This window comes from Astyanax mexicanus, chromosome 12 (genome assembly GCF_023375975.1).
Source record: "Astyanax mexicanus isolate ESR-SI-001 chromosome 12, AstMex3_surface, whole genome shotgun sequence".
Lineage (NCBI taxonomy): Eukaryota > Metazoa > Chordata > Actinopteri > Characiformes > Acestrorhamphidae > Astyanax > Astyanax mexicanus.
Window position 1 is genome coordinate 11,077,501 of NC_064419.1, and position 24,450 is coordinate 11,101,950.

The window sequence follows — 24,450 nt, forward strand, 5'->3', positions numbered from 1 at the left end:
AAAGAAAACAATTCTGTAATTCTTAAAAAAAAAAAAAAAAAGTTTAACTTCCGAAGTTAAACTGGTGTGGAGTTCTGGATGTTAATCTATACAAATTTCTCTCCTGAAATCTACTGTTTATTTGGGTGAGTAAAGCACATCCATTGTTTTACAGTTAGCTTATATTTCCAATATTTTAATGCCACCCGACAGCACTATACTAAGAAACCCTGAGTGTTCCAGTAAGCCAGGACCTTATCAGCTATTGGTTCGTCCCACGTAGCTTATTTTGACACGGTAAACAAGCAGGCTACAGTCCGATATACTCGTCTCTGAACTGTAAAAGAGCTAGCGCTGCGGTTAGCGGCTAATACTAATACTGCTCTAGCCTTGGTGCTGGAGAAACTTCACTGAAACTCCTGTATAACGCTGTACTTCAGCAGAGTGGCTTTACTGCTCCTTACAACCTGACTGGTAGGAGACGGCCAATGAAACAGGACTCTTTGGAGCAGATAAACATGAACCTACTGACACTGTGCCCAATACCAGGCATGGGCTAGAGGGGAGCATTGAGCTGTGGTTTAATGGAATGGGGTTCCATTCCATTAATGATGGTGCTCCATTTAATACTTTTGGGAATTCCATTTGGTCACTGAATACAATTAAAAATTGTCACAGCATAATTGAGTAGGAAGCTTTCCCTCGACAGTAGCAACAGTTACTCCAACAAAAGCAGCATAAACTCTTTATTACTATACTCTTGATTTGGAAAAAAAAACAATGAATGCGGAGCACTAGTGTTGCAGCTATTTTACTGGTTGGCTTTTAGAATGAATGCATATATACGCCTAAATGCAAAGGAAGACTTGCTTATTAGGCCCTTAACTGTATATTCTTTTTAATGTACAGTACCAGTCAAATGTTTGGACACACGCTCTCATTCAATGCTTTTTTTTTTTTTTTACTTCATTAAAATGTAATTCTGAAGTGATCCAGATTATGAAGGAACACATAAGGAATCATGTAGTAGCTAAAAGTATTAAAAAACAAAAACGCTAGAATACTCTGTGAAGCATTTAGGTGCTCTTATCTGGGGAGCTGTTAACTTGTTTCTGAGTTTCTGAGGCTGGTAATTCTGATCAACTTATCCTGTGCAACAGAGGAAACTGATGAGAGCCAGTTTCATCATCATAACATCAATCTACAATGCAGGGCATTTTTAAAATAATGAAAAGAAAAACAACAAAAAAAAAAACACTCAAAAATATAAAGCATGACTCTACACACTACACCATAAACTTATCCTGTGTAACAGAGGAAACTGATGAGAGCCAGTTTCATCATCATAACGTTTTCGAAGGTCTTTGCGAGTACACTTGAAAAGTGAAATTTCTTAAAGTAATTTTTATCTTTACTTAGTACTTCACAACTGACGCTCTCAAACAAACTTTAAAAGGACAAAAAAATCAAGCAATTAACTCTTGAAAAGTTCAGCACAGCTGTTAACTGAATTCCAGTCATTCCAGGTGACTCTACCTCATAAAGATGACCGAGAAAATGCAGCCAAGATGTGCAAAGCTGTCATCTAAGCAAGAGGTTCTTTAAAGAATCTAAAAAATAAAAGATATTCTGGTTTGTTTAACACTTTTTTTTTTTACTAAATAATAACATATCTTTTTTTCTTCATAGTTTTGATGACTGTAGTATTAATCTACAATGCAGGACATTTTTAAAATAATGAAAAAAAAAAAAACACTCAAAAATATAAAGCATGACTCTACATTCTACACTCTAGTAGAGTCTGTAAAGGTGGCCCACAGCAATCCACCCTGGCTCCTGACCACATACAACAAATGTCACAGCTCTGATTCAGTGTGAGCTGGGGGGTATTACTGACTCTTTTACAGGGTGTATTTTTACCTGCACACCACCACTACACACAGTAAATATTTTACTGCAGTGTGCTGATAACTAATGTTTACTGACCTGGTCCTGAGATCCTTATCAAGCACGATAAAAGCACTGTGAGAACCTGCAGGATCAAAATAAACACTGAACACTGCACACTGACGCTGTTTATTAATACCTTAATTGAGGCATGTTGTTATATTATAGTTGCTCTGACAGAAGCTGTGTGTAGAGCTGTTGTTAAGTTGTTATTTGTCAGTCAGTCAGAAGAGTTACTCCGCCACTCTTCCACTTAATTCTCCATTAGCAAAGCAGGAATTTCCTCTTTTATTTTAAAGAAATTAAAACACTGTCAGGTTTTCCAGTAAAAATGTATCTCGACCACTTTTGATACTGGACTGTGTGTAATATGATTATCAGTTACCTCCAATGAATGGTGAGGGAAGAACACAGGAATTCCTGTTAAAACTTATTTATTTTTATCACATTTATAGAGAGAAAAGACTTCAGACTTCTGTGACACTTAGTGTGATGCTTTTAGCTTTTTGCAATAACCTTTTTCAGGCTTTTTGTATAGTTATAATTAAAATAAATATAATTTTAAAAAAGCAATGGCAGAAGTCAATATAAATAAAAACAACTTTTTATCCAAATCTCAGATTATTTTACACTATAAGGCTCACCTAAACTCCTTTAATTTACCCAAAAATCGTCAGTGCACCTTATGTATGAATTTTACCTGTCAGCATTTTAATTTAACCCTTCATTTAAAACAATTTAGTAGAGGCTCCTCCAGTGTCTTGTTCACGCAGCTGCCTCTTTAAAAAACGTTCTCAAGCAACTGCTTCTCACACACATGTATTTATAGCATGCTGTAAGAGTGCACTGCTGAGCACACACACACACACACACACACCAAGATGCAAGAGCTTCAGAACTTCAAACATACACAGATTAAATTACAGCAAGATCCCACGACTCTAGAAACATCTGAGGTGTGTATTACCTGTGGGCATTCCTGCACTCACTCTTATAAACAATCTCAAGACAGCTCTTTATTTATTCATTTGTAATTATTTATTTTAATTTTTTCTATTAAATCTGTTCTATTGCATTTTATTTGACCCTTAAATGCATTTTATGTGTCATGATTCTATTAAAGTGCTGTACATTTTTTATGACTTTAAATGGCATTTTTTCTAATACTATACAGATACATGCACCAACAGCTATTGTTTAATTGTCCTAAAACGACAATAATATAGTTTAAACTATATTAACTATATAGTTTGATGATAATAAGTCAAACGAGTGCTGGATGTTAAATCTACACAGATTTCTCCCCTGAAAACAGTTTATTTGGGTGAGTAAAGCACTTCCATTTATTTACAGCAAGCTTAGATTTCTAATATTTTTAACAGTGTGATTAGCAGCAGCGCTAGCCACAGTTAGCAGCAGCGCTTAGTGCTAGTAAATGTTGCCCGACAGCACTACACTGAGGAACCCTGAGTGTTCTGGTAAACCAGGGTGCTATTAGTTAGCATCTCGTCCCACGTAGCTTGTTTTAACACAGTAAACAGCCAGACTGGAGTCTGATATACTCACCTCTAAACGGTGAAAGAGCTAGCGCTGCAGTTAGTGGCTAATGCTAATACTGCTCCAGCCTTAGTGCTGGAGAAACTTCACTGAAACTCCTTTATGACGCTGTGGAGTGGCTTTACTGCTCCTTATAACCTGACTGGTCGAATTTATACATAAGGCGCACTGGGTTATAAGGCACACTGTCAATTTTCTTGGAAATTAAACTATTTTAAGTGCATCGTATGGTGTGAAAAATACTGTACGGTACTCTTGTTGTAAATGTAACTGTGTCTATTTCTTACTCCTCAGGAGGTGTGGTCTTTGCACTGTCCACCCTGCTTCTGGTCCAGGCAGTCTCCCCTTGCCCTAAGGAGTGCTCGTGTGATAGTCATGCAAAGGTGGTGGACTGCAGAGGGCGGGGCTTATACGACATTCCTCACAAGCTACATCCCGACACTCAGGAACTCTACCTTCAGGACAACCGAATACGAGGCCTCGGATCCATGGCCTTTCGGGAAGTGCCACAACTGCGGGTCCTGGACCTGGCCAACAACACCATCACCATGCTCTCCCCCAGCGCTCTGCTGGGACTGAGGAGCTTGAAAATCCTCAATTTAGCCAACAACTCAATCCGGGAGGTGGACCGCCGGTTTCTGGGCTCTATAAGGAATCTAACCCAGTTGGACTTTTCCTACAACAGCATTGCAGGGCTACCTGGAGCACTAGCTGATAGCTTCCACCATCTAACGCACCTCTCGCTGCACAACAACCGGCTCACCAAGCTGGACCGCAGTCACCTGGAGGCCCTCGGGAACATGGAGGTGCTGCACCTGCGGGGGAACCCGTGGAAGTGCGACTGCCAGATGATAGGACTCAAGCTCTGGCTGGAGACCTTTACTTTTAAAGGTAGGAAATCAATCAAACAATATACAGCAATCAAGGATACTGTTTATAAGTATCATACTTAAGTAGAGCCTGTATTGTAGAGTTATATTTACTGGATAAAACTTGCAGATATGATGGTCATACAGATATATCGGTAGCAGTATATACAGTATATACTACTAAACCTACTAAAGAGGCATGGCTTGGTTGGGCAGGTCCATGGATCAAGGATGATTTCAGTTGATTTTCGCTAGCCCCAATACACTAACATGGAAAAGGTCATGAGACAGCAGTATGTAAATTGATCATAATGTTTTATTATGAAGAGGAAGGCTTGGAAATGCTCACACATGTATATGTTGTGAGGTATTATCTTGTAAGAGTGCTTGAACACTGGCCATTGTGCTTGTTTCCACCCATTTTACCACCCACTTTGCTGTCTACTTTTTGTGACCAATAGTGGCGCCAGCCTAGAACTGTCTGTATTAACTAAATCTAAGTCTAATTTTTCTAATTTTAAGACAATAAATCATATTCCCTTCTTTTAAAAGGCTTTTTGTCTTACTAAGCATTATGTAAGTGTTAGATTATTTCACTTTTGTTTATGAATGATTATTGTAATCAGTCTTATATATATTTTTCACTTTATTTTAAGTCATTTGGACTCAAAATAAGCACAAAAAGTCAACAATCAAGTTATTCTGATTCTTCTTCTTCTTTTGCTTGATTTAAGTCCTACTTTACTTATTTTGAGACTTTGTAATTGATTTTTGGAGAAACCTTACTAAGAAAATTTAGCTTTTTTGCTTAATATAAGCATATATGTCTTAATTTACATATATTTTGTCTACTTTTTGCCAAAGGATATATTGCTGTAAGTGATTCTGGCAGATGTTACATCCACTTTTAATACAGCAGTCCCCACACATGTCTTTAGCTCTTGTGGGATTCTGCAAAGCTCATGGGGCATGTTAATAGTTCCTGTCCCGTGACAATTGGCATGTTAGTCTGTATGCAAATACAGCACATACTTTGTCGCTGCTTCCTAGACATAGGAAAGTATTGAAACCAAGTTAATCATGGTTTTATTGAAGAATCTGTTAATACTGTCCAGAAATGGCAGTTTACTAATAGTTTTTTGAACATTTTTGTGAGGGTTTGATTGCATTCAGTGACTTCAAAGAGTGTTAGTAAGGTAAATATATTGGATGATCACCTCCCCTCCTCATCCTTAACTCTACAACTCCTCCCAGATGTACAGGATGGTTACATTGCTCCACAGCTCAATGCTGGAGGACTTTATACCCCTTTAGCCCATGCCTAGCATTAAGAATGGTCACAGAGAGTAGTCCTAGTCGGAGGAAAGCGCAGCGACTTGGTTCTGATACACCAGCTCACAGATGCCTTGTGTCGATTGACATCATCCTTAGGAGTGATGTTGGGAGAGAGTGGCATCTACCCACCCAGAGAGAGCAAGGCCAATTGTGCTCTCTCGAGGCTCTGGCAGCTAATGGCAAGCTGAATAACCAGGATTCAAACCATGACCAGATGTCCCGATCATAGTGGCTATGTTGCTATTTTGGCTGTGGAAAACACAGGTGTTCCACTGACTGAAAAAAATAAACTACACATCAATCAATCGTCAGCGCCCATTCCTATTGGTGTGCCCAGCACGTACACTGCAAAATTTATGTAAATTAAGTTTAAAAGTGAGTGAAATAAGCTTAAATCAAGCAACAATTCTTTATTTTGTGGCTTAAATTTTTACACAAGAATCAACATAACTTGACTAGTAACTTTTTGTGCTTTTTTTTTTTTTAAAAAGGCAAAAAAAAAATATCAGAGAAAAAATAAGATTTATTGCCTTAAAACTAGTTAATTTCACTTGCTAAGGATAATGTTTTTGTAGTGTACACCCCTGCTTATTAAATACACACACACAGACACTTTGCAGAGCGCAAACCCAACGTTTACCTCAGCAATAAACAGAATAAAGAAAAAAATAAAATTGCTGTTTCCTTTAAATGAGCTGCTGGTGTATCTTCACAGTGTGAACACTCAGGTTAGTTTCCTCTGCTGAGACGCACAAAAGCGCTGAACTGTTAAGATATGAACGCGGCAAAGTCAGAAAGTACATGGCTGTTAAAGGGAATGACAAGTGACACACTGATTGGTTTATTTTATGTTATGCCCAAAACACAAAATTATGATTAATAAAAATAATTAGTACACGCTAGGGGTGTGCCATATCGTATTCTACACGATAATATCGTCAAATTTTTAAATATCGTGAACGATATAATACCCAAAAATATTGTGCCATATCACCCATCCCATTTCCCATTATATATCTATTAGAGACAGATTAAATCTGACCAGTATTATTTATTTTACTTTAATCCTGTATATATGCAGATATCTGAAGTGCATTATTATTACTATCATGACATTCTGGATCATTGACTTCTGTTACAAATCTGATAAAATTCTTGTATGTTTTAATATCTTACTTAGACGTGTGCAATATTATATTGTTTGTAATTTTTTTTTCTTTTCTTGCAGTGTATAGTGTATTTTTTTTTTTTTTTTTTTACAATGTCATATCGACAAGAGTTCCATTGTCGCGAATTTATCATGAAATATCTTGATATTATTTTAGGGTCATATCGCCCACCCCTAGTACACGTCTTTTGTGCGTTTTGAGCCGCGCATGGTGATACCAAAGGCACACAGGCATGCCCCAAATCCAGCTGCACAATCCGCAATTAATCACTAAAATAGGTGTATTTTAGTGTATTTAGTATTTTGATCTATAGCAACAAAAATACTGGCTAAAAATAATGAATAATAGAAACAATATTGTTCTTAAGAGTGATTTCTTTTTATTTCTTTTTTAGGCTATCTCTACTGATAATATTAATTAACAGGATGTATAAGAACCCAACGTGATTCCATTACGAGTCTACTGTAGTCCTGTGAGGAAGATTACCTAACATGACTGTAACATCTCAGCCCCTCAGTTAGACATGACATGTCTACTTCAATATCTGTGAGCACTTCTAGCAAACAGACAATGAATTCATCTCATTTTACAACGAGTGCAGACAGTTAACAAGTACCAGGATCCCTTACACACACACACACTCACACACACACACACATATACACACACACACACACACAATGTTCGCATGTAAATGAATGAATACAAAAATAAAAACAGGACAAACAGACCCTGATCTTTTCCTGTTCCACCCCGAGGCACATCTCTGATCAGAGCAGATAGGAGCAAATTAGCCTACCCAATATATCACCACAAATGATCTTTAAGAACACCACCGCAGCGGGCACTGAAGCGATGGGAGGCTTGCAGAATACGACACTAGCAGAAATTGTTAGCTCCATTGTTAGCGCAGGATGGTGTCAAAAATTAGTACAAAATGACTACAGTTAGCATTTTAGCATTAAAAACAGCATTTAGAAGTGTGTGAATGTTTTATGAGACCTCTAAAATTGCACTGGTATATAGCGAACCAAAGTCAATACTACAATAAGCAGTCTAATATTAGCCTTTAAATGCAAATTTGAACCTTAACATTTGCCACAGAATATGCTGTTTGTTGCTCTTTTATATTTGTAAAAGTATATTGTAAAAAAAAAAACAAAAAAAAAAAAAAAAAAAATAATAATATTTTGTTAAAAAAAGAGGGAGTGATTTTGGCAAATAATTCATTGATTAACAGCTTACAGCTGGTAAGTAGCAAATGAAATAAACAGAGTTTTTGAAATGCATTAAAAAAAAATTCAATTCACAAATTCTTTGTCTGTAGTAAAGCAGTGCTAGAACAGATAGTGCTACTGCACTCACTACTGCAGCATTCACACACTTACACACCTCAGCACACTCACACTTTCATCATAATAACTAGAAAAAGACACAGAAACACAGAGAACCTGTAACTATGTAAGTCTTGTAAGTCTTTCCTTTATATAAATTACAGATAAAATTTCCTAGACCTTTAAAAAACTCTTGGAAACTGGAGAAAACTGCTACAGGAAGAGTCACGTCTGGCTGACCCACATGGAAACAGCTTTAGCCTTTAGCTCAGCTTAACATGATTGTCCATTGTCAGTGCAAGATGGTGTCAGAAATTAGCACAAAGTTGCTGTTTTTTTTTTTTAGCATTTTAGCATCAGAAACAGCATTTAGATGTGTGTGAATGTTTTAGAGGAAAAAAGCCTTTAAATGCACAGCCTTCAAATGCACAGAATTTTGCTGCTCTTTGATTTTTTTACAATTATTTTATTCTGAGTTCAATGTTTGATAATAAACCTGCCGAGCAGTAGAGCGTGCTACAATCGTTGCTTACTGTAGAGTGGAACAAAAAAAGTGCATTCTTCTGAAACTAAACCATTAAATATGTGATGCTAACACTGTGGACATAAACTTGCGGGATTTATCCAGCATTTACCCTGGCCCACACTTACAACAGTCCTAAAACAAACAAGTCAACCGGTATAAGTTGTAGTTTGTGCTCCTGGTTCCAGAGAAAAAGTGCACTTAACCAATCAAAATCTAGTTGCTCTGACAAAGCAGGATATTGTTTTCCATATATGGGCAGTTCCTAGAAGATGGATTACCAACCCATCACCTGGAATGGCTTTCAGTTAACAGCTGTGCCTCTTTAAAAGTAAATTACTTTAATCCCTTGTCCTCTTAATGTGTTTGAGAGCATCAACTGTAAAGTTGTGAACAGGTAGAGTTGGTATACAGTGAATAGCTCTGTTTGAGTAATGTTCTAATCCATATTATGGCAAGAACTACTTAACTAAGTAAAGAAAAATGATGGTCAGACAATCTGAAAGTAGCATAAAACGTAGCAAAAATTGCAAAAAAAAGACCATCAAGAACATTAGAATGATGGAACTGGCTCTCATCAGGTTTGCTCCAAAAAAGGAAGACCAAAACTTACCTCTGTTGCACAGGATAAGTTTATCAGAGTTACCAGTCTCAGAAACCCCGAGTTAACATACAGCTCCCCAGATAAGAGCATCTAAATGCTTCTTCACAGAGTATTTTGTTTGTTTATCGCTTTTAAGTTACTACATGATTCATTATGTGTTCCTCCATAGTCTGATAGCTCGCTTCAGTATTAATTTATAGTGTGGAAAATAAAAATATATTTTATAGGACGGTGCATCCACATGTTCGACTGGTACTTTATACGTTTTTTTTTGTGTGTAAAAAGTAGTGAAAATATCGCAGTTTAAATGTTCACTGAGGATATACAGTTTGTCAACAGAAGGCATGATGTTATGATTGAAAGAGACTTTTGCAGTGAGACTGGCCAGCCTGAGCGATAGCCAGCGTGACTGTGGGTCAAAGAAGTGTGGTATACGCTGCTGGTGCACGCACACACACACACACACACACACACACACACACACACACTCACACACACGCAAATGTGTGATGTAATAAAGAATAGCTGGGGAAGTGTAAGAGACTGTGTGAATTACAGCAGTAAACAGCCTCTCTAATTACAAAGGCAGGAGAGAACAGTAATGTGACTATTATCTTTACCAAATGACCAATAAGGAAGGTATGAACAGCTGTTTCCATTGTAGTCAAACCCTCTCTCACACAATGCAGTTTATAAACTGGTGCGGGAGGCTTATCAGAACTGAAATAGCGCTCTTTAACCTTGGCCTCTGAAATATTTGGTATTAACAGAGATTAGGACACCAGTACTACAGACAGCTACATTCACTTCTTTCCTTACACAGTGGTGTCATCTTAACACTGCAATATTTTAGTCCTGGTTTGTTTTGTGTCCAAACTGGATTTTTTTTAGTCCTTTAAACTTTAAACATAACTTTAGTTCGAATTGTGTTCATATTTCCAACAAACTACAGCAGAGTTTGTTTAAAAACAGGCAAACAGAGTTCTGATCAGTTTTTTTTTTTATGCTTGTTGTAGTGCTCTGGAAGGATGCGTTCACACTTATTGACAAGTATAAATACATCCTTTCTGAATTTACATTACATTGACATACCTCATGGGATATCATGGGACCAGAACTAGTATTGTGTGCTGCATCTTTACATTATATTTTCTCAGTCAGCTGTATGAGGTAGAGTTACCTACGGAATGGGCTTTCAGTTAACAGCTGTGCCTCATCGAGAGTTAATTACTTGTGAAAGATGTTGAGTTAAAAAGGATGAGAAAATATGATCTGTTTGGTTATAAACCAGTGTTAGTCTCTGCGAGTTAAAGTAGTTTAATTACTGCTCTGTTTGTAGCTGCACTGTTTGGCTTGTAAGCGCTGCATTATTGCTAGGGTACCTGTATGTGGTGGAGTAATACATGAAGAGCTTCAGTTACAGTGCATTACTGGCTGATAATGTGACTCATAAAACGCCTCTCATCCAATCACACTGCAAGGTTGGAACTAACTGTGATATAATTGTTATCATTCAGTCAATATCTATTTATCAAAGTTTCAGTTAGAGTCCATTTGTTCTATTGTATAATTACTGAGAATGGCTTTCAGTTAACAGCTGTGCTTCATCAAGATTTAATTACTTGGGAAGAGGTAGAGTTGGTATACAGGGAATAGCACTATTTGAGTATGGCAAGAACCACTCAACTAATGATAGAAAAAATACTTAAAATTTGAAGATTTTTCAAAGTATCCTTAAGTGCAATTGCAAAAACCATAAAAAAAGGTATGATGAAACTGGCTCTCATCAGTACCAGTGAATAAGACCAAGAATGCACTGGAGTTCAAAAGAATGGGTTTATACTTATTGACAAGTATAAACACATACTTACTAACATTACATCACACTGACATTCTTCATGTCATTGGACCAGAACTAGTACTGTACAACTGAAGACCGCTGCACTGAGCCTCCTGCATTGTGAATGTGATGTGATTTCTGCCAGAGTTGCTTGTTTGTTCACATAGACAATTCTATATTTGGTATATATTTTAGATTCTTTAAAGTAGAACCTCTTAGATGACAGCTTTGCACATCTCTGAATGTTCTGCTTTATGAGGTAGAGTCACCTGGAATTCAGGCGTTCAGTTAACAGCTGTGCTGAAGAGTTAATTACTTGAATTTCTTGTCTCTTAATCAGTTGTAAAATTGTGAAGAGCTAGAGTTGGTATACAGTGAATAACCCTATCTGAGTAATGTTCTAATCCAGAATAAATAATATCCTTAGTCGTAAATAATAGATTTAGTCGTAAAGACCTTATGACCATGACCATGTTATGATGAAACTGGCTCTCATCAGGACTGCCTCAGGAAACAAGGACCAGGAGTTACCTCACAGTTGCACAGGATAAGTTACCAGTAATCAGAGTTACCAGTCTTTAAAAACCACAAGTTAACAACACCCCAAAAAAGCCTAAATGCTTCACGAGAATAGCAGAATTTAACCTGCACACTTTCAACTCATTCTTGGTAATAAAAAGACTCACTGTCTGCACCAATAAAAACTCAATGACAACTAGACTTAATATATAAAAAATATATAAAAAAAAAATCTTCTTTGGAAATTATTTCTTCACTGGCAGCATGTAAAAGTAAAAGTGGTTTAGTATTTTTTTTTTCTCTGTAAATTCTAGATATAAATAGTATCTCCATGATTTAATCCACGCCAGCACTATTACTTCAGATTATTTTCTTTAATTTACATTATTTATGGCTACAACTAAACCTTATCCACTGTTCATGAAAAAATTGATACAGCTCTAGAAAAAAAAATAAGAGATAACAGTTTTTTCAGATTTTGCTATTTATAGGTTTATGTTTGAGTAAAATGAACATTTATTCCAAATAAAAATATTGTAATTTAGAGCATTTATTTGTAGAAAATGATAAATGGCTGAAATAACAAAAAATATTTTGAGCTTTTAGACCTCAAATAATGCAAAGAAAACAAGATTCATATTTTTAAGATTTTTTAGAGTTCAGAAATCAATATTTGGTGGAATAACCCTGGTTTTTAATCTCAGTTTTCATGCATCTTGGCATCATGTTCTCCTCCACCAGTCTTACACACTGCTTTTGGATAACTTTTTGCTGCTTTACTCCTGGTGTAAAAATTCAAGCAGTTCAGTTTGGTTTGATGGCTTGTGATCATCCATCTTCCTCTTGATTATATTCCAGAGGTTTTCAATTTGGTAAAATCAAAGAAACTCATCTTTTTTAAGTGGTCTTGTATTGTTATTGCAGTAATCATTCAGTCAATATTTTTTAATCAGAATTTCTGTTTGGATAAATGTTGCTTTTTTAATATTCCGTTTGGCCTTGCATCAGTTATATAAGTTGTATATGTACAAGTCCTGTGCCATGGTTGCATAACTAGAGAAGATGGTAATCGAGCACAGAGAACGCAGTCACTCTATAGTTGTGTTTAACAGTCTTGCAGCGCCTTCTCTGAATGCCTGCGCTGAACACGCTGCTGCTCTTTATGCTGTTGACCTGATTGCTAGGTTCAGCTCTTTGGAGCACAGCCTCTGCACTCTGGGCGGCTCGCTGTTTGAAATTCAGATGAAGGTAATGTGGAATACATGCACACTGATCAGGTGCACTGGGCAAAAAGTTGCAGCGAGATACGATAAACAGGGGGAGGGGGGCAGAAATCATGACTAAGAAAGGATGACTAAGTAACGTGGGAGTCCTTATATCTGCTTCACGGCTTAGCAAACTTCTGCCAACATCAAGATATGCACATATAATCTGACAGTAAAATAAGCTCTTAAATAACATACATCCACACAACACAGCAAACAGATAAGCACAACACCCACTGACACCCAGCGCTGGTGCCACTACTGTGCTGAGAACGTTTCACCATGCAAATAATATCTGGAGAGGCTTAAGTCGGTAGTCTTGAGTCGGTCCCTTGATAATCACTAACTATAATTGAGAACTGTATCAACAGCATCAAATAGGGCATAGTAATATATCAATTATTGTATTTTTGTTATAAATTACACAGGCTTATGCAGTTCTGAATGAAGTCGTCACCCCGCTGCTCATTGAGCTCCACTGGCTACCAGTTGCTGCTCGCATCAAATTCAAAGCTCTTACAATCGCCTACAAGGTGATGACAGAACAGCTCCTTCCTACCTGCACTGATCACTCCTGAAGGCTTACGCTACCTCCCGGCCGCTGCGCTCCTCCAATGAACCAATGAATCTCTCGCTATCTTTAATAAACTCCTGAAGACAGAGCTCTTCAAAGAGCACTTACTCTCCTAACACCTCTAACTAACTACCTTCCACTACCAGATCAGGAGAATCTCTCACTATCTTTAATAAACGCCTGAAGACAGAGCTCTTCAAAGAGCACTTACTCTCCTAACACCTCTAACACACTAACTACTTCTAACCTCATTTCCTTCTTCCCCTCCTTCACTCCTCTATCCCTTTATTTCCCTTCGACCTCCTTTAAGCCCTATCTAAAGATGTTTTACCTTTAACTTCTATTACTTTTGTACTTGACTATTGTAAGTCGCTTTGGACAAAACCGTCTGCCAAATGTAAATTAATGTAAGGTAATGTAAAAACAATACTATGAATAATAAGAAACACATGTCCACATTTCCCTTGAGCTTTAAACGAATTAAAGCATGCACTTAATAATCCCACTCACATTTAGATTCCCTGACGTGCCACACAAGTTCTTTTTGCATTTTTTGTCTGGTTTAAATTTTATTTTAATGCATTTTTACTAGTGGTGTCAACTGATTAAAAAAATTTATATCCGATTAATCATGACAATATTCTCTGATTAACTGATTAACTGTGATTAAATGCACTTGTTCTTCTTTAGATGCTTAAGTTAATATAGTGGATATATAAATGTAAATAAAATAATGAATGTAAGGAATTGTCAGTCCTGACGCTGTCAGTCTGCCCAATCAGCACTATTGCTCTACTAAAGACTCCCTGAGCTGCAGAGACTATGGCTCTGCAGCGTTCAGCCTCTCCCTCCTTCTGATTGCTCATTTCCCACACCTGTTTGTGTTTGTATAAATAGCCCTTTGTTTTCTTGATTCTCTGCCGAGTATTATCTAGTTTACTAGCTCTGCTTCATCTTCACCTCATCTTCTGCTCTTAGTTTACTCTCTTGTCTAGCCCTGCAGTTCTGCTGTTAATATTTAGTTACCGACCTTGCTTTTCTTTCTGACTACTCTCTTGCCTTATCTCTTTACTCCTGATTGTTTCACCATGTACTGACCCTGCTTCTGGCTCACTACGTTCTGGTATATTGCTATTTATCCTTTGGGATCTGTGTTAACAATAAATCTGTGTTTTATAATCAGCATACACTACAATGCATTTCAATCATTTATTGGGGGGGGGGGGCAGATTACAGCAGAGATTGGGGTCAAACTTGGTTGTGCTATTAATTCGTGTTTATAAAATTATCACTTGCATTAACGATGTAACGTTGACAATCATAATTTTTACCTTTAAATAGCAGCTTTGAAAGCATGATCCACTGACCTGTCTTACAGAAAATACAGTAGCATCCTTGTCATCGCTACCTTAGATTAAGCACATTATTTGAGCTTGTTTACAAGTCATGTTTGTGTGAATTCTGTAATTTTACTTTACGAAATCTGTGCACATGATTCTTTCACTTTCTCATCTCTCAGCTTGTCCAGAAATGCATGTGTAAAGTGTGTCCAAAGCAGGAAGTCCACTACCCATCTCTAGATGGAACCCAGGGGCAAGAAATACTGAAAGTTAAATACTACTGTCTTTACTTTGCTGTTACTATGATTGAATTTAGCAATTCATTCTTTTTTAATTCTAAATAATTCATGCTGACCTTGTTGCACCTGATAAATTGAACTTAATGCATTGAAATAAATCATTGCTAAAGGAAAACTTAATGGGAACACTTAATAAAAGTATATTTTTGGATCACTTTTAAACCTTTTCTAATAATAAGACATGCATTTACTTGCTTCATAGCTGTGTAAATGGTATTGGACATATTATCTAAAATGAGGCTAAAATATCTAAAAGGACAAACCCTTTTATTTACATAAATGTTTCTATCTCTGTATCTTATTCAGGTGGAGTGGTGGACGAAGTGGTTTGTGCCCAACCCCACGCCATGAAGGACAGAGACCTACGACAGGTTCCTTACGAGCTCTTTCACGCCTGCATGACCACCAGCTACAGCTACCTGTTCGCCAACATCCACCACCTGGACAGCCAGCACCGCCTGCTCCGCGGCCACCTCCACCCCAGCCCGGAGTCTCCAGCTTACGGAACGGAATACGGATCTCCTCCTGAATGCGAGCCCAAACAGAGGCCTCGGCCCGTCAACCTGCGGCACGCCATCGCCACGGTGGTCATCACCGGGGTGGTGTGCGGCATCGTGTTACTAATGATGCTGGCCGCCGCCGTCTACGGATGCGCCTACGCCGCCATCATGGCCAAGTACCAGCGAGAACTGAAGAAGCGGGAAAAGGAGACCGGAGGAGCGACGGGTCGGGAGAATGCTGACAGAGAAGAGGAGAAGGAACCTCTGGACAATGCCATAGCATGAGAAGAAGCCAGAGAGATGCAATAATGCCCATATCTGCACATGAGACATTATATTACATAGCCAGCTTGGTTAGAATACACTGATAAAGTGTTGGGAAGGAGTTCCAGCGATTTTCAACCTAATCTCAATCTGCTGCATCAGTGGCATCAGTCGATTAGTCATCAGCTTCCCATTCTACACATTTATCTGTAGCCATAATGCTAGTGAGTGGCTGAATTCCAGCAGAATATACATTTCTGTAGAACATACATTACTGTGGAACACTTTTAAGAATCCTTCAATCAAAAATATTTCTAAATTAAAGTATAAAGTTATTTTTGGTAACGCTTTATTTTAAGAAACACCTATTAATGTCTTATTATTTGCTTAATAAAGCCTTAATTGGACATTTGTAAATGAATTATCACTACTTATTAGGCTTTATTCTGTTTTATAAGCATTACTGGTGTTTAATTAGGGGTCTGTTATGTGGAAATGATTAATAATAACTGTATCAGTTCTTAAAGTGCACAATAAACAGTTATTATAGTTAGCACCCTGTTAAACAGATTAGATTATTAAGCATTAACTATAAGCTAACTCTACATGTTATTGTTGTGTAGAATTGGCCGCAGTTTGAGTTTATCTTTGTGAGTTTATGGCAAGGTTATGGCTGTGCTGGAGTTTATTGAGTTAATAAGGGGTTAATAAGTCACTAATAGAGCAAGATGTGTACCATATTCTAAAGTGAGGTTCTGTTCATCACTAATCAGACACTAAAAAGAACTGAGTAAATTGATTCAATCAATCACAGACACCTAATTAAGCACCAATAACACTTAATAACACAGAATAAAGCCTAATAAGTGGTGAATAAATAATTTACAAATGTGTAATTAAGGCTTTATTAAGCAAATATTAAAACATTAATAAGCGCCTAATTTGTGTTCCTTAAACTAAAGTGTTACCTAATTTTTTTATCTTTTTTTCTTCAAAGGGAGAGTACACAGTAATACATTTACTGCTGAATTAAACCCTAGTGACCCTGGTAACCCACAGTGAGAGTTCTATGGGAGTTTTTTTTTCACATGCTGGATACCACACATCTTAGCAGGAGAAATCCTATAATAATAAAATGATATAATATAATTTAAAATTGCTCTAAAATATACTGTAATATTATTATTTTTTTAATTTCATGACATTTTGTACCTTTTCTATTAATTTACCTTAAAATTACAAGTGTTGGGAAGAGGATCCAGTGTTTTTAAACCTTCTACCTTCAATCTTAATCTGTTTTATCAGCATCATCAGTCGATTAGAAAAACTGTAGAATATACTTACATCAGTTTTATTATGTTCAAATATATCACATGTATAGTATTATTTATTTTTATTTAGCGAAATTGAATTCTCAAAGCTATCAAAAGGATATTCCAATGGTCACTGCTATCTTGTAACTTATAAATAGTAAAAAGCGTGGTGGTCCCGATATTTGTTGTGTTCAGGTACATTTCTGGAGCATTGCTATCTTGGTAACAGAAAACACAGGAGCACCACTGCCTGTTTACAACCTAGACTAGAGTCAGTTGTCAGACATTAATTGCTATCTTGGCAACGCAGCCCACTTGTGTACACCTCCATTTATTTAACACACAAGAACATTCAGCAGAGCAAAGACCCTACTTTTACCTCAAAAATAAACAGAATACAAAAATAAAATAACATTTCTGTTCCTGTAAATTACCTGCTGGTGCATCTTTACAGCATGAACGAGCAGGCCAGGTTCCTCTGCTGAGAAGTGCAGAAGTGCTGCACCATTAAAATAGCAATCCGCCAGATTGCTAGTCAGAGCACACTGACTCCCTAAATACACAAATGATTAATTAAGAGAGCTAGTACATGCCTTTTCTATGTTTTGAGATGCACAAGGTGTACTTTTCCTGTCATTATGATAGCAAAGACACACTGATATGCCCCAAAATCATGCTAAATGGTGCACGGTCCAGGGCTCACCTATAGATCACTAAAATAGGGCCTATAATGTGTATTAGTATTTAATGTTAATTAATAACATAAATAATAAACTTATTGTGGGAATATTATACAATCTTATACAATTATCTTATACACTGCCTTCCCTATTAGTAGAGAGGAGTTTGATTACCAAGATGGACAAATACACAGAGTATTAAAACTACATTTTCCATACATGTGAATTATAAAACTAATTATAAAACTAATTCTGCATGAGATCATCAGTCAAATGTCAAGAAGGTAAATCTCAAATAGTAAAAATCAGTGAATAATTCTGTAAGAATAGAAAGAGTAAGGGGGCAGATTTGTTGTGTGCTGTATCAGACATATAAAGTTAACCCTTATGCTGCCTTAACTCTTCCACCACCATGTTTAACAGCTGGGGAAATTTTGTAAATATATAATATAACTATAATATATAAAAATCACTTTTAAATCAATTATAAATCCATGAAATCTGTATACCACAAGGTCAGAGTCTTTTACATCTTTCTCATGCTGTAAACCTTCGCAATCGATGCAAATTTTACAGATGTAATTCAGCAACTGAAGTTTGCTTTGATTATGGGTTATAATATGAGTTTTCGGTACCACGTTAAAATAAGACTACCTTTATAAAGGGTATATAAATGGTTCATTACAATTAGATTATTAATGGTTACTAATTAGGTTGTAAATGCCTTAAAAATCATTAATAATCAGTTATAACACATACGTAGAAAGGGCTATATAGATGATATAGATGGCTGTGGTTTACTATTTGGCAAACAACAGGTCATTGTTGCACTTTTTACAAATGTGATTATTTTACACACTGATTATTTATGATTTTTAAGGCGTTTACAACCTAATTAGTAACCATTAATAATCTAATCGTAATTAACCATTTTTTATACCCTTTATAATAGTAGTCTTATTTTAAAGTGGTACCGAGTTTTCTACATTCTATAATCGACTGTATGTTACAGTGTATGTGGGAGAGATTAGGTTGAATTTGCTGGTATCTGGATGAAGACAAATAAGCAAGCGAACGAGCGAGTACTTGCTGGTAGTAGACAAACTACTACACATGGATGGAACGGATCTGACTCTTTGCCAAATCTCTTGATAAGATGATCTCAGATTCTCAGAGGGACAAGCTTCCGCACGCACACACACACTCTCTTTCTCTCGGACACACACACACTCTTCTATTACTCTTCTATTTCCTGGAGCCATCTTTCCAAACACTCCGCTTTTTTTTTCCGCAAAAAGGGAAAGCTGGACGACTGGACATGACTCTAAGAGGAAAGAAGAGGAGGAGGAAGAAGAGGAGGAAGAAGAGACTTGTTCTATAATGCAGTACAGTTACAGAGTACACGACTTCCAGAGACACGATTAGGCCAAAGATAACATGCACAGATACATATCAAAGTGTGTTTCTAATTGTATAACTGATGACTCAGAGAATACGCATCTGTGTGTCCAATGCAAGCGCGTTCAACAGCAATATGTACATACTGACTTGTGTTGTGGTTTTATTATTATTAGTGTTTTTCTTTTTTTTTTTTGGTCAGTTTGATTGGTTGGACTGTGTGTTTCCCGGCCTATCAGGGTTTGACTGGTCAAGTAGGCAGCTGCTATTGTACGTATGTCCTAGTTTTGCGTGTGTGTGTGTGTATGTATGTGTGTGTGTATGTGTGTGAGAGAGAGAGGAGAGAGACCGCCCCAGGGATTATGCTTCAGGTTGATTAAAGTAGTCCTAAGAGTCATAATCTAGGTATTTGCATATATTGCGTGCATATATTATTTGCACCGAAAAAAATAATAATGAAAAATCTTATGGACAATGAAACTGAAACACCTGTCATCATTTTAGTGTGGGAGGTTTCATGGCTAAATTGGAGCAGCCTGGTGGACAATCTTCATTAAATGCACATTGCAGCAGTAAGAGCAGAGTGTGAAGGTTCAATTAGCAGAGTAAGAGCACAGTTTTGCTCTAAAAAAGCAGAGTTCAAAAGAGTTCAGGACAAATTGTTGGTGCACGTCTTGCTGGCGCATCTGTGACCAAGACAGCAAGTCTTTGTGATGTATCAAGAGCCACAGTATCCAGAGTAATGTCAGCCTACCACTAAGAAAAATGAACCACATCCAACAGGATTAACTGTGGACGCTGTAAGAGGAAGCTGTCTGAAAGGGATGTTCGGGTGCTGACCCGGATTGTATCCAAAAAACATAAAACCACGGCTGCCCAAATCACAGCAGAATTCAATGTGCACCTCAACTCTCCTGTTTCCACCAGAACTGTCCGTCACCACAATAAATTATTGTGCTCTAAAACCAGGTGTTTCAGTTTCATTGTCCAACCCCTGTCATTTTAACCGAACAAATCATGGTTTGGACATGATTAGGATTTTTGAAACCACGCAAGATTTTGCACACAGGACTATTGCTGGCTTTCGATGGTGGAAACGAGTGTTAGAAGCTACCTCACACCCTCACACACGCAGAGCCTGCGAACGAGGGTGTGAAGGACACGAGGTTGTTCTGTCAGAAGAGTCTGAATTTATCCAGCTTACGTAACGTGGTAGTGAACAGCCGAGCAGCACGAGCGCACACGCCAGCGCGTGTTCGGCCATATTCAAAATCACATCAGACGTGATGCTTTGAGTAATAACGTTAGGGCCAAACATCCTGTGAGCAAGGCTGCTCAAATCAGGGATTTGCCGTCGCCGTCGCACACGCACACACACACACACACACACACACACACACGCTCGCTCGTGACCCCCCTCCCCCTTATTGCCCTGGGAGTGTGATGTCATCAGGTTGTCGGGTTGCATTAGTGCTGCCAGTGCAAATTCTTTACCACGCCGTGCACATGTGTGTGTGTGCGTGTGTGTGTGTGTGTGTGTGTGGTCAGTCTATCTGCATCTACTTGTCCTGACAGTGTCCTGGTCCTCTGTCAATTAAGCACAGCATCAAATTAATTGGAAGATATAAAGCATTAAAAAATACAATCAGTGCTGCATGAATGGCCTTCATATTTTCAGTCAGAAGAGATGAACGCCATGAACAGCACCTTTTCTTTACTTAAGCTTTACTAAAGGTTTTCTGTAGGTTTCTGAATGTAAGCCTACATGAAGTGCATCGCCCCCCTATAGTGCATGATCAAAGTGCATTTAAAAAAATAAATAAAAACACTAATCTATGCAAACGTCTGCTCTTAAACATATATATATATTTATATATTCAACTGATGTATGACTGTGGTGTTTGCGTGAGACTTTTTTTTTTTTGTGCGTATGTCCAGTCCTATGCAAAATTGTGGACACATCTGTCACATCAACTAGGTTCAAATAGGTCCAAATCCTCTACTACATGCTATAAAATTAAATGTGGCATTTTTTTTCTGCATATTATAATACACAGTTTGTATTTATTTGTGGTATTTAACATTAATACATAAGATAATCTCATTAGCCAGGAAACTTAAAAAAAAAAATCCAGCTCAACACGCTTGGAGGAGAATACTAACTGATTCTAACCAATTCTGTTAGCAGTCAGTTACCAGGTAATATTTCTTGCTCCTGTTCCTCCACTACAATGTTATTTGAGCTTTGAACAAAATCACAGCTTCTCAGGAAGGATTTCTGGACAAGCTGAGACAAACAGCACCATTAGGGCTGCACAATATATCGTTTAGGCATCCTCATCACGATGTGCGCATGCGCAGTAGTCACAATCGCAAGACGTGCAATGTCACTTAAGGCAATTAAATCAAACACGTCATGCTGAAATGTTTTGATTCTTGACACAAGAAGTAGTTACACAGCGCTGTCTCTGTGTCTCTGTGAGTGACAGGCTGCTGCTGCCTGAGAAGCACGAAGAGGGGTGGGGGGGTTTGGTTTGGGCAGGAGTAAACACGAGGTTACCGCATGGCGTCCATTCACATGGTTGGGCTTGTGCTTGTAAACGCAACACAAAATGTGTGGAAAGCTGTGCACCTCAGTCCAGCACAGTTTTGCAGTGCAGATATTTCCAGTTACAGCTGAGTTCAAGCTTTTAATCGCAAAAAAAAAAAAAAAAAAACACTCTTATTTACCTTTTAAAAAGCCATTTAAATGCCTTGATGCTCTGATTTTTAGTGCTCGGCACTGACTCAACTCTTGATCCATCCGGAAACAAGACAGCTTGTGGGTGGGCGCGGTGATGGTGATGTAATGGGCCCTGCATTTTTTAATATCGCGATTTATATCGCTGAAAAATGCAGCCCTAAGCAGCATTACTGAAAATAAAGAATACAGATGATATAGGATTTTCCAAAAATATGAATTAGATTACCCAGTGTTACATAGTTTTGGTAACTAAAGTTTTGGTATCTAAAGTGCATATGAGCTGCATAGTTATTTACAGCTTCACCAAAGTGACAGTGCAAAAGCAAAGTGCACTGTATCACTTAATCACCCACTTTGATTATAAAAGGGAAAATGATAATACAGTAAACCTTTCCAGGCAAACTTGATAATACTCATTTTTTAAAACTCCGGCTTTTGTAATGCTAAGTCCCTCCACACAGCAGGTTAGTTTTACACAGTCTACAAATATTTGAGTTTTGTTGATCCAGTATACAAAGAGAACACTGTAATTCTGACTTGTGGTTGAACACGGATAACCCACAATCCATAATTAATATGATAATATGATCTAATTGGCTCTCAGGATAATCAGATAATTAGGGAACTATAGCTGGTACCAATACTGTTTGAGCATACCAATTTGATTTTAGATTTCTATTATAAATGATATAAATGCTCTGCGTTAAAGGAAAGTGGTGCATGACATATATTTTAAGCTTGTTTTTTTATGATAAAAATATCTATGCTATAATATCTGGCTTAGGTCAGACACCTAAACTACCTTTAAGTTAATGAAGAGAGTTTTGAGGGAAAGAAACTAGGTTTGTTTTCTAGGACTTTTATGCTATGGATGACTGTGACATCACCAAGGACAGCACTCACAATCTCCCAATTATAGAGCCAATGCTTAGACAGTTGCCACTGAACACTGTACATGTGGGAAATGTATGTTTTTTTTTTTTTTTTAAGTTATATGTTCAATTCACAAATACATTTTCACAAATCATGTTTTTAACAGTACAGACTTGTACTTTTACTTTCTTTTTTTCACAAAATATCATTGAAACCTTTTTTGACACGAGGTGTCCTCAGTTCTGCATACGACTGCCTGTCTTAAATATACTTTGTTCATGTTAACAGAGCAGAAAGTGCTGATATACAGTATATATTGACGAATAATATATAAATGTGTATTATATTACCAAGAGAATCAAGAGTTATGTTTGAGATTAAATGTTACGTTTGTTGAGAAATGCGTGGAGCTCTTCTCATTTGTGTACGAGTGAGTGTGTGTGTGTGTGTGTAAGTGTGTGTGTGTGTGTGTGTGTGTGTACATCCTTAAGCAAAACAGTGTGGCATGTGCAGCCGAGTGTGGGAATATGTCTGTTGCAGTTCCGCTTTTACTAAAGCCTGACATTCAGCGTTTGTGATAATGTGTGTGTGTGTGTGTGTGTGTGTGTAAGTGTGTGCGTGTGTGTGTGTGTGTAAGTGTGTGTGTGTGTGTGTGTGTGTGTGTGTGTGTCCTTATGCTTCAGCAGTCTCCCGGAGGCTCCATCTGAACTCCTCTTATGTGAACATAGACAATTTTCATCTATTCACGCTCTATTCTCTTCTTTCCTCCTCCTTCTCTGTCCTCTGGTCCTGCCCCTCCCACTCCCTTCTTCATCTCTCCTCAACCGCCCTTCCCTTTATCCATCCATCCATCCATCCTTCCTTCCTTCCCTCCCTTCATATTCATCTCCTCTCCTCTCATTTTCTCTCTTCTCCTCTCATCATCGTATCCTAGTGTTACAGTTGACCTTTTTACGCTGATATTTTTAAATGTTACATTAATACAGAATGAAACCATGTTTTTTACTGTTAGGATCTCTAGTATAAACCTTTTCATAGCTTAATTATTATTTTATAATGCTCTGATATCTGATATCTGATGTCTTTCCTTGAATAACCTTTATTTACCCCTTCATTTACAATATGCAGTAAGAGACATAACCTCAAAACTTGATTTCTTTTAACTTATATTATACAGGTCTGGAAAACAATAAAAGACCACTTAAAAATGATTAGTTTTTTTGATCTTACCAAATTGAAAACCACTGAAATATAATCATGAGGAAGATTGATGATCACAAGCCATTAAACCAACCTGAACTGCTTGATTTTTTGCACCAGGAGTGCAGGCATAAAGTTATCCAAAAGCAGTGTGTAAGACTGGTGGAGGAGAACATGCCAAGATGCATGAAAACTGTGATTAAAAAACAGGGCTATTCCACCTTATATTTATTTCTGAACTCCTAAAACTTTATGAATATGAACTTGTTTTTTATTTTTTGCATTATTTGAGGTCTGAAAGCTCTGCATCTTTTTTGTTATTTCA

General features: G+C 37.4%; 2 protein-coding genes across 2 annotated transcripts in view; one reads left to right on the plus strand and one right to left on the minus strand.

The window, feature by feature from the left end:
• LOC103038094 (leucine-rich repeat and transmembrane domain-containing protein 1) overlaps window positions 1-23,326 on the plus strand; it is a 26,323-nt gene extending 2,997 nt beyond the window's left edge. Inside the window, exons 2-3 of the mRNA XM_007237000.3 lie at window positions 3,778-4,374; window positions 15,461-23,326. Of these exons, the coding sequence (XP_007237062.2) occupies window positions 3,778-4,374; window positions 15,461-15,939 (1,076 nt within the window). The 3' untranslated portion in view covers window positions 15,940-23,326. The remainder of the gene's footprint in view (window positions 1-3,777; window positions 4,375-15,460) is intronic.
• The window catches only part of cacna2d3a (calcium channel, voltage-dependent, alpha 2/delta subunit 3a), a 413,801-nt gene that overhangs the window by 67,362 nt on the left and 321,989 nt on the right, over window positions 1-24,450 (minus strand). The gene's annotated exons all lie outside the window — the stretch shown is intronic.